Source organism: Bufo bufo, chromosome 9 (genome assembly GCF_905171765.1).
Source record: "Bufo bufo chromosome 9, aBufBuf1.1, whole genome shotgun sequence".
In the NCBI taxonomy this organism is placed as follows: domain Eukaryota; kingdom Metazoa; phylum Chordata; class Amphibia; order Anura; family Bufonidae; genus Bufo; species Bufo bufo.
Genome location: NC_053397.1, coordinates 19,177,711 through 19,194,556, shown reverse-complemented (window position 1 = coordinate 19,194,556; position 16,846 = coordinate 19,177,711). Strand labels below are relative to the sequence as shown.

The following is a 16,846-nucleotide window of genomic DNA, read 5'->3' as shown; positions in this document are numbered from 1 at the left end:
GGTGACATCCAGTGATTTCCGGTATTCATCTGCCTTGCAGGATTGTTGGCGTGGTTCACAATGTTTTCTCCAGAGAACCGGAGTGTCTATAGGAACAAATGGGGTCATTTATCAAACTGGTGTAAAGTAGAACTGGCTTAGTTGCCCATAGCAACCAGATTCCACCTTTCATTTTCTAAAGGAGCTGTCCAAAATGAAAGGTGGAATCTGATTGGTTGCTATGGGCAACTAAGACAGTTCTACTTTACACCAGTTTGATAAATGACCCCAAAAGTTCTCACCTTCGCTCACAAATATGTGTCATGGCAGGTAAAACACTATTTGTATGACAGTGCTCCTCTGTTTTTCCACCCCCATCATCTGGTATGGCCATTACATGGACGACCTGTTCTTCTGGATTTCCTATGTGGCGCTCGTACCAGATTTTGTGCACTACTTAAGCAGCAATCTTAGGCTACTTTCACACTTGCGTTCGGAGCGGATCCGTCTGGTGTCTGCACAGACGGATCCGCTCCTATAATGCAAACGATGGGATCCGTTCAGAACGGATCAGTCTGCATTATATTTCACAAAAAAATCTAAGTGTGAAAGTTGTTCAGACGGATCCGTCCAGACTTTGCATTGAAAGTCAATGGGGGGCGGATCCGTTTGAAAATTGAGCCATATTGTGTCAACGTCAAACGGATCCGTCCACATTGACTTGCATTGTAAGTCTGGACGGATCCGTTTGGCTCCGCATGGCCAGGCGGACACCCGAACGCTGCAAGCTGCTTTCGGGTGTCCGCCTGCTGAGCGGAACGGAGGCCAAGCGGAGCCAGACTGAGGCATTCTGAGCGGATCCGCATCCACTCAGAATGCATTGGGGCTGGACGGATCCGTTCAGGGCCGCTTGTGAGAGCCTTCAAACGGAGCTCACAAGCGGAGCCCCGAACGCAAGTGTATGGGTTTGAAATTTACTTCAGAACGCGACTGTGCGTCTCACTTCTTAAAGTTACATGAAATTAATGACCTTCAGTTCCAGCAGTGAGCTGAAAATGGTGTGGAATTGGGAGAAAAAAAAAACAATTGCGCCAATTTTATATGGTTTTGTTTTTACTGCGTTCTCTAGGAGGTAAAAATGACCTGTTAACTTCATTCTCGGGGTCAGTACGATTACAGCGATACCACATTTATATTGTTTTTCTTGTGTTTTGATATTTTTTAAGAAAAAATAAAAACTTAGAGAAAAAAAAAAGGTATTTTTTCTTTGCTTTGCATTTTCTGGCAGGGCGATCTGTAGTTTACATTGATACCATTTTTGGGTGTGTATGACCTCTTGATCACTTTTTATTCAACTTTTTTGGGAGGTAAAGCAACGGAAAAAAAGTCAAATCGACCATTTCGATTTTTTTTTTTACCATACAGGATAAATACTTTTATATTTTAATAGTTCCCGTGTTTTTAGAAGCAGCGATACTAATTATCTTTTTTTATTATTTTTATATTATAAACTTTTATTTTTCTTTGTAAAATGGGGAAGGGGAGGTGACTTGAAATTCTTATTTTTGTATATTTTTTTTTAGCTTTTTTCCATTTATTTTCAGTCCCCAGGGGGCTCTATGATCATTTGTCCCATAGACTGCAGTCATTTGCCATTGCGGTCTATGGGAAGATAGTGGGTTCCTATCAAGCCCTGTCACAGTACACAAAAGTCTTATTTGCATAAAAATAAAAAAAACCTTACTCAGGATTTGAGGACCGTGTTTTTACAAGAATGATATGGTTATGTGTCAGGGCTCCTACACTACATGGCGGTATGCTCAGTTTGAAACTGACTGTGCAGGTGACAGCCCCCCTTTAACATATACACATAGTACAGGATCCATGAAAGCTAATCTACAGGGGGCCTAACAGAAAAACAGGCCTCGTAACCCATAGCAACCAATCACAGCGCAGCTTTTATTTCTTCAGAGTAGGTAAACAAATAAAAGCTGAGCTCTGATTGGTTGCTGTGGGCACCAAGGCCAGCTTCCTGTCAAGTGGTTTGTATACTTGAGGCCTAGCAATTATTTTCTGGTTTGGTGACTTATTGGAGGAAATTACACTGACAAGGGGCAACATTCGCCCCAGGCCACTTCCTCCTTGGACACTATAGAGGGAGATTTATTAAAACTGGTGCAAAAGAAAACTCTCTTAGTTGCCCATAACAACCAATCAGATTCCATCTTTTATTTTCCAAAGGATCTATCAAAAATTGAAAGGTGGAATCTGATTGGTTGCTATGGGCAACTAGGCCAGTTTTCCTTTACTCGATTATCGATAAATTTCCCCCTATGACTCCAGGAAAAGGAAAAATCGCCTTCTTACCTGAGGCTTTATATAGCCACCTATTAGCAGGACTTTCAGTCACACGACTGTATTTGTGTGTCTGTATCCGTTGTGCAGTTTTGCGGAACAGATGCGTGCCCATTCTATTCAATGGGGCCGCAAAAGATGCGGACAGCACATCGTGTGCGAGCATGTCCTATTCTTGCCCGCAATTGTGGACAAGAATAGGCTTTTTCTATCATAGGGCTGGCTGTATGCAATTCGCGGAACGCACACAGCCGGTATCAGTGTATTGCAGAGCCGCAATTTGCGGAGCACAAAACACATACGGTTGTGTGAGTGCACCCTAAGGTGGCGCAACGAAGTGTGCTGTAAACCGTTTCATCATTTCCTTGTGTCCATACGGCACCCAAAGGTGGGGGGTGGGTAAAGGGATGGTGCGATTAAAGAAAGCTTTAGGGCACGTTCACGCAGCAGATTTTTTGCAAGGATTTCAGCGCATTTTCTGTACCAAAAAAAAACTTTTTTTATCGGCAAATACATACAATGTGCATTTTTTCCGTGTGCGAATGTAAAATCCGAGGTGCCTAAAAAAAAAAAAAAATTGGAATTTCCATTTTTTCCTGCTGTCTCCAGTCCTCACAGAAACCACAGCTGAGGGGCCACATGTGGATCAGCCCCATTGATGGGGGTTAAATCTGTGTTTGGCTCAAACGCTAATTCTGCTGCAGAAATCAGGAGGTCGGCCTCGGATTTCTTCTGAAATCTTCCCGGTGTGAACACTCTCGTAGAGTTTATTCACATGACACGTCGTGATCATGTTCTGCTTTTGTTGTGATTTAGTAAAATCGCGACATGACTGCAACGTGTGAATAAGCTCTGGTGGTCTCCTCTTTTAGTTAGCTGCTGCAATCAACCATCGGGCACAGGTCCGGATCCTGACTTGTCATGACATCATCGGTCATTTTGGACAGACCCTCTAATTGGTAGTGCCCAGAGTAGCCAGCAGGTGGCAGCATGGCACTGATAATGAGGGAAAAGCGTATAGTTTAAAGGGGTATTCCGGTTGCTTGAAGTTATCCCCTATCCACAGGATCCTACTGCTGGGACCCCCACTGATCATGAGAACGGGGGCCCCGCACTCCCTGCAGCCCCCCTGCAGTGAATGGAGCAACCAGTCGCAGCAGCTCCATTCATTTTTATGGGAATTCCAGAGATGGGTGAGCACTGTACTTGGCTAGCTCCTCCTATAAGGGTATATTCACACACACACACAGAAGACTGAACATTACGTAGCTCCATAAATCTGATTAGGGTTGATTCTGCATGATTTTCCGCAAATCCTATTCTGTACAGTTACTGAAATTTTGGCTGCGTGGGTAAAGCTCCATAAGAATACCTGCACATGATGCGGATTAAGAGCAAAAGGGTGAAATCTGCGGTAAAACTGCATCAAATCCGCACCAAAAAAAAAACGCAATTACGTATTGTGTTTTTGGGGTTGCGAAACGGACAGAAAACCGCACGGAAATTCGTGCCGATTTTCTGTGTGTTAACCTGCACCCGTATGCAGGTACCCTAAAGGATCCCATCAGTAGATGGGTCATTGCCTCTCAGAAGATCAGCTCGTGCAATTCCTGAAATACACTGTGCTGCTGTGACAATCTGAACTGTATGCAAGCAGATTCGGAAAACGGGGGTATTTTGGAGCTGGATATAATTGGTTTTATCTGTACGAGCGCAGCCTAAGGGTATGTTCACACAGCGACGAAATCTGTGCCAAAATTTGTATCAGATTGGTTTAAATGGGTGGAAAATAGCAATTGACAGGTCAGTTCCATGGCGAAGGTTACACTGAGTTCACACATTGCACACGGGCTGTCAGGTGCATTACAGAGCCACCAGTTACCGCAGGAGGAGTAGGATTATGTTTCCCAGTTGCCTGGGAAACAGTCGTCCAGACGACAACAAACAGAAGGGGCCGGATTATCCAGGGATCCTGCCTGCATGTCACGAGGAGGTGCAGCAGCAGCACGGCGCAGGACAGAGGGGCAGCTGGATGTGCCAGGTCCTGATATGCCCGGTAAGATGCCAACAGCCTCTGATGGGTCGCTCTATGTCCTGCTGGAAATAGGCATAGAAAGACCTAGAGAGATATTATGGTGGAGAAGATCCCCCAGATAGCTGCTCACAGGTGATGTGTTGTCACTTTGTCACAGAGATCGGAACCATTGTTGGAGAATTGCATAAGTGGCAATTCCATAACATGTTAGTAACTCATTAAATAATATGCAGCTTGCTCCTCATAGGTTATCATGAAGGGAGCAATTCCCATGGAGCTGGTATTCATGCATTAACTAATATATTTAAGAGCAGTTTGCAAAAAAAAAAAAACTTTTTTTTTTTCTTTTTTTTTCTTTTCATTTCACAGATTTATGCACCATTTTCTCTGTCTGTATCTGTTAGTATTTTTTGCTATAAGAATAAAAATAAAAAAAAGCCTGGAAAATGTGAGCTTAGTAGCTCAGTGTATGACCAGTAGACAGTAAGCTCCTAGGGCTCCCCCTAGTGGTGGCTGCACAAAGCCAGAACTGGTCCCTGAAGGGGACCTTGCAATTTTCCTTTCTTTGCATATTTTTTCTTTTTTTTTTTTTACTCCTGGCCTTCTTGGAGCCATAATTTTTTTATTTTTCCGTTCACATAGCCACAAGAGGGCTTGTATTTTGCAGGACAAGTTGTACATTTTAATGGCAGCATTTACTAAGGAATACAATGTAGTGGGAAGCTGGGGAAAAAAATCCAAATGAGGTGGAATTGGATTTCTATCCATTACAGAATACAGGATTCAGTATATTCACATGCAGTGCTGCCACCTGCAGGCCAGCATTGGAATATACTATAGGCCTATAACTGCTATGGAACGCCTTTCTCAAACTCAGCCAGGGAAAGGCGTCCCGGGTCGGGAGGTGCGAGTTGCCAAATTTGACCATGGCATCTGAGGGGTTAAATGTATGCGATTAACATTATTGCCGATTGCAGACATTAGCCCCAGGCCTCTGCTCCTTAAAACAGCAGCAGAAAATCTGCGGGTTATTAGGCCCGGAAAGGGTTTAAGGGGTTGTCCGAATTTTTTATATTGATGACCTATCAGGTCATCAATATCAGATCAGCTGCTTGAAGAGCTATAACCTTGCAGCCGAATGAAAGGCTGTGTGGCCCGTCATTGAGAGCAATGGGAAACAGGCTCCAAGTGTCCACTCCAAAATTCTGATATCAAAAGTCGCCGTGTGAATGGGGCCCAATTCCAGCACATCTTGGTCTAAAACCAGCATATTCCCCCTATGTCTATGCATGGGATTTGACGTTCTGAATCAGAAAAATAGAGCTCCTACCATTATAAGATGGCACAGGTATACACAGAATTCATAGGACCCCATAACAAAACTCTAAATGGACCCCATTTGTCAATCCACTGAATGTCTTTTTGCCTTTATTTTATTAAGTGCATTTATTCTGTTTTAGGTCCAAAATGATGCGTCAATTAATTACATAATCTATCTTTATAGGGAGGAAAAGTCTGTGCAGTATGAGTCGTACTGCCTGCAGCCACCACTAGGGGGTGCTAACTGAATAAGCTTTTTATAAAGTTCCTATTGAACTCAATGAAAGCTGTATAAAGCTGTAGACAGCTCCCCCTAATGGCCGCTATGACAGTGGAGAGACAAATGGGAATCAGTTCAGTTCTGAGCCTGTTTCCACCACCCTTCCCTATGGCAGTTGTGCGCCATGTTTCTGTAGTTCAATGCCACTGTCTATAGACCATTATGGCCACCATTACAGATTCCACCCAGTTTTCCCATATTTCTGGATGTTGAGGCTCGTATCGCTGTATAACTAGGTAGGAATTCCATTTCAGGAGCAAGGGAAAGCTGGGTGACAACCCTTTTGGAGGATATTACAGTGACCATATTGGTCGTCACCCATCTTTTCCAGAAACAGATCGAACTAAAGAAACTGCTGCAATAAAATGAGAAACGAGGGCGAAGAATTATATTTGTAGGGAAATGCCCTTTAAATCGCCCCATCCCCTGCCTGCGGACCACGGGGTAACTCCATTGTCTTTCTGTATACAGGTCGGTCCTGGCACCTGAATGACAGATCTGCCGCTGGGAAGTCTTAACACAAAGAACAATAGTTGCCGCCAGCGCCGGTGTCGCCATGGTTACCCAGGTGAATGCTCTTTTATGTTTGTACATAAATGGGGACAATGGGTGCAGTGCACCGACAGCTCGGCTCAAAGTTTGCTTTCCACCTACACATAACGGGGGCTGTCAGTGAGGCCTGTGCACAAGCACACTGCGCTGATACTGCTGCCGCCCGCCAGAACAAAGGTAACTTAAAGGGGTATTCCCATCACAGAAAATGGGGGTATATCGCTAGGATATGCCCCCAATGTCTGATAGGTGCGGGTCCCACCTCTGGGACCCACACCTACGCTGAGAACGGAGAGGCGAGAGTGGGGGCTGGAGGACCCCAGGGTCCGGCCACCACGAAGTGCTCTCCCCATACAAGTGATTGGGAGCGCACCGCACTTGCGCGGCCACCGCCCCCATTAATTTCTATGGGGCCGACGGAAATAGCTGAGCCAGCGCCCAGCTATTTTCGGCGGCCCCATAGAAATAAATGTAGGGCAGCTGCGCATGCGCAATGCGCCCTCCGCCACCTTCCCTGCTCCGTTCCCGGTGTTCCAGAGGTGGGACCTGCACCTATCAGACAATGCGGGCATTTCCTAGCGATATGCCCCCATTGTCTGTGATGGGACAACCCCTTTAAGGGGGTTTTTCCGAGACTTTTATACTAGGTCATCAGTATCTGATGGGTGGGGGGGTCCAACCCCTGGAATCTCCACCGATCAGCTGTTTGAGAAGGCACTGACGCACAGCTTTTCTTAGGCCACTGACGACGCGCTCATCGGTCACGTGGCCTGGGAGCAGCTCAGCCCCATTGAAGTGAATGCGGCTGAGCTGCAATACCAAGCACAGCAGCTACACAATGGACGGCGCTGTGTTTGGTGAGCTGAGAGACGGCCTTCCTCAAAAGGTTGATCGGTGAGGGGCCCAAGTGTCGGACCCCCACCCATCAGATACTGATGACTTATGCAGAGGAGGAAAGTCTCGGAAAACCCTGTTAAACTCCATTCTTCTCTCTATAAAATTATCACAAGACACTAAATTCTGCTCCATCAGTTTATTACGGAACATCTCCTGCTGCTTCGGGATACATTGCGCATCGATGGTGATTGCGGGTGGTTCGCGGGAGATGTTCTTCTCCTTCTTCGCACCCATCAGTTTTAGTGACGACGACGTCTGTGCCTGTGAACTGTAACAAGAAATAAAATGGAGGATTACAGCGAGTGCTGCCTCCCCGGCCTGGGGATGATATACGGTATAATAAGATACGATACGTTTTATTGATCACGAGGGAAATTTCAGTATCACAGCAGCACAACGCAGACATGGATCACAGCGGACCACTGACGGTATAATCCCATACATCAGGACAGGCGTACAATCCGCCATTGGTGCAAAAATAATACAACAGTCACTTGAAGGATTTCATGCACACAACCGTATGTATTTAGCGGTCCGCAAAACATGGATCCACAAAAAATACTCATGATGTGTGTGTGACATTCATATTGCATCCGTTTTTTTAGTTTTTTTTTGCGGATCCATTGTAACAATGCCTATCCTTGTCTGGAAAACAGACAAGTGCAGGACGTGTTCTATCCTTTGTGGACATACGGAAACAGAAGTCATTTCCGTTTCCTCTACAGACCCATTGAAGTGAAGGGATCCGCATTGGCCGCAAAAAAAACACGGAACAGACACAGCAAGAAAATACATTTGCGTGCATGATCCCTTAGGCAGTTGTTATACATTCACATAGCAGTCGGCACGGACGATTTCCGGTATCTTTATTTTTCCACCTTAGACTCATGCACATGAACGTATTTTTTTTTCGTTTCCGTTTCGTATTTTCACAGGTCCATATGGGAAACCATTCACTTCAATGGGACGCATAAAAAACGGAACGGACAAAAAATAAGTTCGTTAGTAGGATTAGACGGTTACTGAAGGGGCTCCTCTGCCTCATATAATGGGGGTGCATTATTGCTAACAATTGGATACACTTCTTCCGAATTTATTCCTCCGCTACCTCCTCAAAAGTGTCTAGATGGCAGCCAACAACCGAGCTTGCCCTCCTGATCAGCCTCCTGCACACTACTTCCCCAGCATATGACTGCGCAAAAGATGGCACCTGTCACTACGGATTGGTAGAACATTTCTAACATTTTGCTGCACACATTGGTTTCCGTAGGACGTACAGTCTGCTCCCCCCCAACCCTCTCCGTATTGCCCCTCCAGTCTGGTTTGCTGTCCAAGTGAGCCCCCAAATATTTGTGACTCTCGACCTACTCTACTTCCTGACCCGCCATAGTGATAGGTGAAGATTCCATCTTTCGCTATCTCACCACCAAATCCTTAGTTTTCTTTACGTTTAGGCCTCATGCACACGACCGTGGTGTGTTTTGCGGTCCGCAAATCGCGGATCCGCAAAACATGGATGGTGTCCGTGCGCGTTGCGGAACGGCACGGACAGCCTTTAATATAAATGCCTATTCTTGTCCGCAAAGCGCGGACAAGAATAGGACATGTTATATTTTTTTAGCGGGGCCACGGAACGGAGCAACGGATCCGGACAGCATCTGAGGGGCCTGTAAAGTATCAAACGCACTAGAGAAATCAACGCACGCACAGTGGTCCCATCATTGTCATATGGCGGTACCTGTTCTTTTTTGGTGCTTATAGGCGCTGGTCCTCCGGTATCTACGTCGCCTCCGAGGTGCGCTGCTGACTCTCTTCCTTCTAGTTGGCATGGTGATCTTGTATCGGTATCTTCCTCTAGCAAGGAGCAGATTGCAAATGGCTGCCGGGCCCCGTGCACGCTTTATATACCCTGTGACATCAGAGTTTCCATGACATCACATGCTTTATATGGTCATTTGGCCACTCCGCATAGCCAGTGACATCACAATGGTCATAGCGTTTATAGGAAAGGCGGGGGGGGGGGGGGGGGGGGGGGGCAGAGTGCCTGGCAGGTGTTAGTAACTTGCGGAAAGTCGTAGATGAATGTGTGCAGTCCGGCTGACCTGTATATAACGCAGTCATGAATGCTGCAGTACTAGTCTATATTATCATATCCAGTGGTTTCTCCTGACGCAGGCGGCGATGGGGGCGTTACCCACCCATTTTTACAGAAATGACGTTATGCGGCCATCAATGACTGTCGGATGCCATGCGGCAACTGGCGACGTTGCATGATGAACAGGAGGAGCAGAATTTGGTGTCTTCTGATGATTTTATGATTAAAATGGATTCTCCAGACCGGACAATGCCCACTTGTAAGAAGGGTCTGCGGACAATATGGCAATCATTAAAGGGGTCATTCATTAAGACCGGCATTTTAGATGCTGGTCTTAATGAGCCCCTGTGCTGGCGGTGGATCGGCCTGGCTCCGGCCTGTACATAACTTTGGCGGATCCACCACCGCTTCTAAATCTACGCCAGCAAAGAACCGGTGTAGAAAATAATAAATCAGACGGGCCCCTCTATTAACTCATTGTAACCCCGAGTAGGGTGTATCATAATGACGGGTTTATTACACCGAATAATCCTTTTTAGGAAATTACCTACATTTCGAAATCCGATGCTATTGCTCCATTCCCCCAACGGCCCTGCTATTTGTTGGATCACTATTGCAATTAGTTATGCAACTTCCTCATGTATGCTGGAAAGTAGCTATTAACTTTATTTATGACTTAAAGGGGTTTTCTGAGTGTTTAAAGGGGTCCTCCAGTTACATTGATATATAACTATTAGATCGGAGCTGCCAGTCGGGCATGCGTTTGGCAGCTCCATTCATTTTTATGGGAATTCCGGAGATAGTCGAGTACAACGCTCACCTATCTCCGAAACTCCCATAGAAATGAATGGAGCAGCCACGTGCATGCTCGACCGGCTGTCCTGTTCATTTCAGAGGGGGTACGGGGCCCTCATTCTCTTGATCAGTGGGGGTTCCCAGCGGTAGGACCGCCACCTATCCTGTATCCAAATGGTCTATCCTCAGGGTCCGACTCCCGACAACCCTGCTGATCAGTTGCCTTAAACACCGCAGCTTCTTCCTAGGCCAGTGATGTCATGTTCATCGGTCACATGGCCTAGGTGCAGCTCAGTCCCATATAAATGAATGGGGCTAAGCTGCAATACCCATCACAACCACTATACAATGATGGCGCTGTGCTTCGTAAACTGCGAGGAGACCACAGCACTCGTAGGAGCGCCGCAAACTTTTCAAACAACTGATCGACTGGGGGTCTGGGCGTCGGACCCCCCCACTGATCACCTATCCCGAGGACAGGTCATCAGAATTAAACACTTGGACAACCCCTTTAAAGGGATAGATCAGGGCAGTAATCGCTATATTCAGGTTCTATCTGCCCCTTTTTGGCTTGTCCCATGAAATCTATCTGGGCTGGATAACCCTAAACCTGATTTCTTGCTGCCGCCATCTTGTATATATGTAATATGATCGTATTTTCTGTATTACGCAGCCCGCACCTAAAACACAGAATCCGGGGGGAGAAAACTGTGACAAAACAGAAAATATGGAGGGAACAGGTAAGTAAAATTTCAATCTTTTTTTCACATCTGTTAGGCCTCATGCACATGACCGTTGTGTGCATCCGTGGCCGTTGTGCCGTTTTCCGTTTTTTTTTCGCGGACCCATTGACTTTCAATGGGTCCGTGGAAAAATCTGAAAATGCACCGTTTTGCAGCCGCATCCGTGATCCGTGTTTCCTGTCCGTCAAAAAAATATGACCTGTCCTATTTTTTTGACGGACAACGGTTCACGGACCCATTCAAGTCAATGGGTCCGTGAAAGAACACGGATGCACACAAGATTGTCATCCGGGTACGTGATCCGTGGCCGTAGGTTAATTTCATACAGACGGATCCGAAGATCCGTCTGCATAAAAGCTTTTTCAGAGCTGAGTTTTCACTTCGTGAAAACTCATATCCGACAGTATATTCTAACACAGAGGCGTTCCCATAGTGATGGGGACGCTTCTAGTTAGAATATACTACGAACTGTGTACATGACTGCTGCCTGGCAGCACCCGATCTCTTACAGGGGGCTGTGATCCCGGCCCCGCCTCCCTCCCTCCCTCCCTCTATTGTATTATTTTCATTGGTGGCACAGTGTGCGGCCCCCCCTCCCTCCCTCTATTGTATTATTTTCATTGGTGGCACAGTGTGCGGCCTGCCCTTACTTAGCAATATTAGAAGCATCATACTTACCTGCTGCGCTGTCTGTGACCGGCCGGGAGCTCCTCTTACTGGTAAGTGACAGATCATTAAGCAATGCGCCGCACAGACCTGTCACTTACCAGTAGGAGGAGCTCCCGGCCGGTCACAGACAGCGCAGCAGGTAAGTATGATGCTTCTAATATTGCTAAGTAACCATGGCAACCAGGACTGCAGTAGCGTCCTGGGTGCCATGGTTACCGATCGGAGCCCCAGCGATTAAACTGGGACTCCGATCGGAACTCTCCGCTGCCACCAATGATCGGTGGCGGGGGGGGGGGGGGGGGGGGAGGCCCACCAATGAAAATAATACAATAGAGGGAGGGAGGGGGGGGGCGCACACTCCTGACTTTACATTGAAAGTCAATGGGGGACAGATCCGTTTGCAATTGCACCATATTGTGTCAACGTCAAACGGATCCGTCCACATTGACTTGCATTGTAAGTCAGGACGGATCCGTTTGGCTCCGCACGGCCAGGCGGACACCAAAACGACTTTTTTTTCATGTCCGTGGATCCTCCAAAAATCAAGGAAGACCCACGGATGAAAAAACTGTCACGGATCACGGAAAAACGGAACCCGTTTTGTGCATGAGGCCTTAATCCATGCAGGGCCACTTTAAATATTAAAGGGGACCGCCCCCAATTTTTGCTACCCATGAAATAGACATCCCACAGAGTTGCTTCCTTTTAATTGCAAAACTGCCGTATAGGTCAGAGAGCACAAATCGATTTTTTTATTTCCTGTGCAACTTCTGCTTGTACCCAATTATTAGGGATATCCGGAAGACCCCAGACTCAGTGCGAAGGACAAGAGAAGACGTCTAATGGAAACCTGAGAAAGAAACCCCACTCTGCGACCGAGAAGCACAAACCAGATGGTAAATGTCCCCCCTCTTCTGGTGATTACTTGCATTCCCCATGTATTAACAATTCTGGAGCATCTATGTGCCGCTCCTCTTTTATTCCTACTAGAAGTTATGAATAAATTACCAGCAGTTTGCAATAAAGGTCCAGATGGATGTTACTAGTTGGGGGCGTGTCCCTGCACACCCCAGCTGGACCTTCATTGCAGACTGCTAGCAAATTATGTATAACTTCTAGTAGGAATAATAGAGGAGTGACACAACACAGAGTGTCCACCTCTGCCGCCACCACTCCCTGAATTATCCCCATTGCATTAATTTACATATATTTGGCGTGATCAGTACTCTCCGACCTGTGGCTCTCCTTTTGTTGCAAGAACAAAATCCCATCATGCACAGACAGTGTCCGTCTCAGATACTGGGAGTTGTAGTTTCATGGCAAAGCCATCAATTGGAGACCTCTACATTGATGGGGGCAATTGATGAGAGTTGTAGTTCAGCAGTAGCTGGGGAGCCGCAGGCTGGAGACCACTGATATCAACACTTTCAGGGAATTATGAGTTAAGGGGAGGGGTCATCAGTCACATTCAAGTGAATGGGCCTGGGCTGCAATACCGTGCACAGCCACTATACATTGTACGGCGCTGTGTTTGGTAAACTACAAGGAGGCTGTGACCCTCACCGGTGTACCGCAGCCTCTTCAAACAGCTGATTCGCGAGGGGGATGCGGTGCTGGAGTCAGACCCCCACCAATCAGATACTGACCTATCCTGAAGATAGGCCATCAATATTGTGCTCCTGGAAAACCCCTTTAGGCCTCATTAACACGAGCGCGTCCGGATAAGGTCCGGATGAGTTGCGGCAAACCCGCGCGAGTAGGTACCCAATTGCAGTCAGTTTTGACTGCGATTGCGTTCCGTTGTTCAGTTTTTATCGCACGGGTGCAATGTATTTTGCACGCGCATGATAAAAAACTGAATGTGGTACCCAGACCCGAACCCGGACTTCTTCACAGAAGTTCAGGTTTGGGTTCGGTGTTGTGTAGATTGTATTATTTCCCCTTATAACATGGTTATAAGGGAAAATAATAGCATTCTGAATACAGAATGCATAGTACAATAGGGCTGGAGGGGTTAAAAAAAAAAATAATAATATTTAACTCACCTTAATCCACTTGTTCGCGCAGCCGGCATCTATTCTGTCTTCTTCTTTGAGGAATAGGACCTTTGATGACCTCACTGCGCTCATCACATGGTCCATCACACAATCTTTTACCACGGTGATGGATCATGTGACGGACCATGTGATGAGCGCAGTGACATCATCAAAGGTCCTTTTCCTGTGCACAGCAAAGAAGGAGAGAAGAGAAGCCGGCTGCGCGAACAAGTGGATTAAGGTGAGTTATATTATTTTTTTTTTTTTTTTTTTAACCCCTCCAGCCCTATTGTACTATGCATTCTGTATTAAGAATGCTATTATTTTCCCTTATAACCATGTTATAAGGGAAAATAATAATGATCGGGTCCCCATCCCGATCGTCTCCTAGCAACCGTGCGTGAAAATCGCACCGCATCTGCACTTGCTTGCGGATGCTTGCGATTTTCACGCAGCCCCATTCACTTCTATGGGGCCTGCGTTGCGTGAAAAACGCTGAATATAGAACATGCTGCGATTTTCACGCAACGCACAAGTGATGCGTGAAAATCACCGCTCGTGTGCACAGCCCCATAGAAATGAATGGGTCCGGATTCAGTGCGGGTGCAATGCGTTCACGTCACACATTGCACCTGCGCGGAAAACTCGCTCGTGTGAAAGGGGCCTTAGGCCGCCTGCACACGTTGCAGAATACGTGCAGTTTTTCCGTGCAGATTCCTGTGCGGAAAAACCACAGCGTAGTACAGTACCAGCAAAGTGTATGACACTCGACAAATCTCATGTACACTTTGCAGATTTTTTCTGTGCGGAAACTGACCTTATGGCATGATTGATGTAGAGAATGTACCTCACATGGATCCAGGGATCTCCCCATTCAATGCTCTGACTGTTCTGCTAGATTTTTTTCAGGATAGCAAGTGGGGGGTATCCTTTCTGAATATTTAAACGGAGTGCGTGCGACCACCTCAGTGAAGTGGACAAGAAATAAGGAAAGAAGCAAACAGCAGGTGGCGCTATACAGATATATTTTATGGAATAGCTTAGTAGCTTTACTACATTTTTAATTAGATGCAATTACAAAAGTTTTCAGATCCAGGGGCTGGTTTGAAAAACGTAGAATATTTTTTTTGTGGCATAACACCTTTAACTTGCACGCTTGGACACAAATTTTGAGCGTGTCACCCCCTCCTGTTTCCTATGGCCACCTCCTCAGCTGACATCGTCTTGCAGAGCGGCGCGGTTGTAGATAATAACCCTGACATCTCTCTTGTGTGCACACAGTGACGGCTGCAGAAGGGCGGGTGCGCAAGATAATTAATTACGCCATGATTAATCCAGATCGCCTGAAACTTGCCAAGCTCCTGGTGGAAAAAGCGATCAAGGTCAGTGACGTGCATTCGGCATCAGCACAAAGTGGAAATCTTAAGGCCTCTTTCACACAAATGATACGGATTGGCTCAGGATGCGTTCAGTGAAACTCGCACCATTTCGCAAGCAAGTTCAGTCAGTTGTGCCTCCATTTGCATTCATTCGTTCTTTTTTTTTCCGCGCAGGTGCAATGCGTTTTGATGCGTTTTTCATGCACGTGAAACAAAAACTGAAGGTTTACAAACAACATCTCGGAGCAACCATCAGTGAAAAACGCATCGCACCCAGACTGCATCCAGGTTACATCCGGATACAATGCGTTTTTCACTTCTATGGGGCCAGGGCTGCGTGGAAAACACAGAATATAGAACATGCTGTGATTTTTCACGGAACTGAACTGATGCGTAAAAAACAACGCTCATGTGCACAGACCCATAGGAATGAATGGGTCAGGATTCAGTGAGGGTGCTTTGCATTCAGTTCACGCATCGTACCCGCGCGGAAAACTAGTTTGTGTGAAAGGGGCATACGGCTGTATTACTCTGACCGATATTTTGCTAGCGATCATCTTGCAGTGTAATAACGCCGCCGATTGCCCAATGAACAAGCAAGCACGTTCATCAGCAATTTTGATCTGCCGCCGGCAAACCACTAAACAGTATAGGGACGAGCGATGGCATAGCGATCGCTCCTCCCCGTGCTGCTTAGGAAATCACTGCATTACTGCTAGCTAGCAAGTGATTGCTGGGAGGGAATCGCTTGCTGATCTGTCTAATACAGGCTTTCGGAGCGATTGATTTCCTCTAGATTAGAATTAACGGTCAGCTATCTTTTTTTGAGAAATAGCGCCACTTTTGTCCATAGGCTGTGTCTGGTATTGCAGCTCAGCCCCATTGCCTTGAATACTGCAAAATTAACACAGACCCCTGATTCCAATCTCAGATAAGGCCTCTTGCACACAAACGTATTTTCATTCCGTGTCCGTTCCGTGTGCATTCCGTTTCCGTATTTTCATTCCGCAAAAAAATAGAACGTCCTATTATTGTCCGCATTACGGACAAGGATAGGACTGTTCTATTAGGGGCCAGCTGTTCCATTCAGCAAAATACGAAATGCACACGGACGTCATCCATATTTTTTGCGGACCGCAAAATACATATGGTCGTGTGCTCAAATACTTGGGTAGGGAAAGGGAAAAACGGCCAAAGTTTGTGCTGTAAGTACAGCTGGCCTTGGTATAAGGGGCGACTTGGGCATTACCCCTTTGGCATTCGAGTTCTGCCTGAATGTTAGTGCAAATAGATGGGGGCTCCAGAGGTTGGAAAATATATATTTTTAAATTGGTCTTTATTAAAAATTTCGAGCCCCTTTCTCTGTACAGCCTTGAGATTCTCTAGTAGCAGGCTCTGTGTTATTACTGTGTTCCTTATCTTTGATCTCTGGCCTTATAAACACTCATTATAGCTCAGCTCTTATCTTACTGATAAGAATATGGCTTTGTAAGTGTTTTTAAGCTAATTTTGAGATAAGGATTATTAGATGACAGTACAAAGTAAAAGTACAATTCTCACAGCTAGGCAGAATTTAACCCTTATGACAAAGCTGCTGAATATTTTTTAATTTAAAGACCAACTGAAAAAAATTAAATTATTTTAAGCCCAGGCCAAAATGAGTAAAATGGCAATCATAAATTTTTTTTAGTCATTTTCAGATTAAATTTCT

At 46.1% G+C, this 16,846-nt stretch overlaps 1 protein-coding gene across 1 annotated transcript in view; it reads left to right on the top strand.

Moving 5' to 3' along the window:
• Nucleotides 1-16,846, top strand: part of LOC120979758 (tubulin monoglycylase TTLL3) — a 53,713-nt gene that overhangs the window by 17,384 nt on the left and 19,483 nt on the right. Inside the window, exons 6-9 of the mRNA XM_040408715.1 lie at nucleotides 6,466-6,537; nucleotides 10,982-11,048; nucleotides 12,512-12,616; nucleotides 15,038-15,138. Coding sequence (XP_040264649.1) covers nucleotides 6,466-6,537; nucleotides 10,982-11,048; nucleotides 12,512-12,616; nucleotides 15,038-15,138 — 345 coding nt within the window. The remainder of the gene's footprint in view (nucleotides 1-6,465; nucleotides 6,538-10,981; nucleotides 11,049-12,511; nucleotides 12,617-15,037; nucleotides 15,139-16,846) is intronic.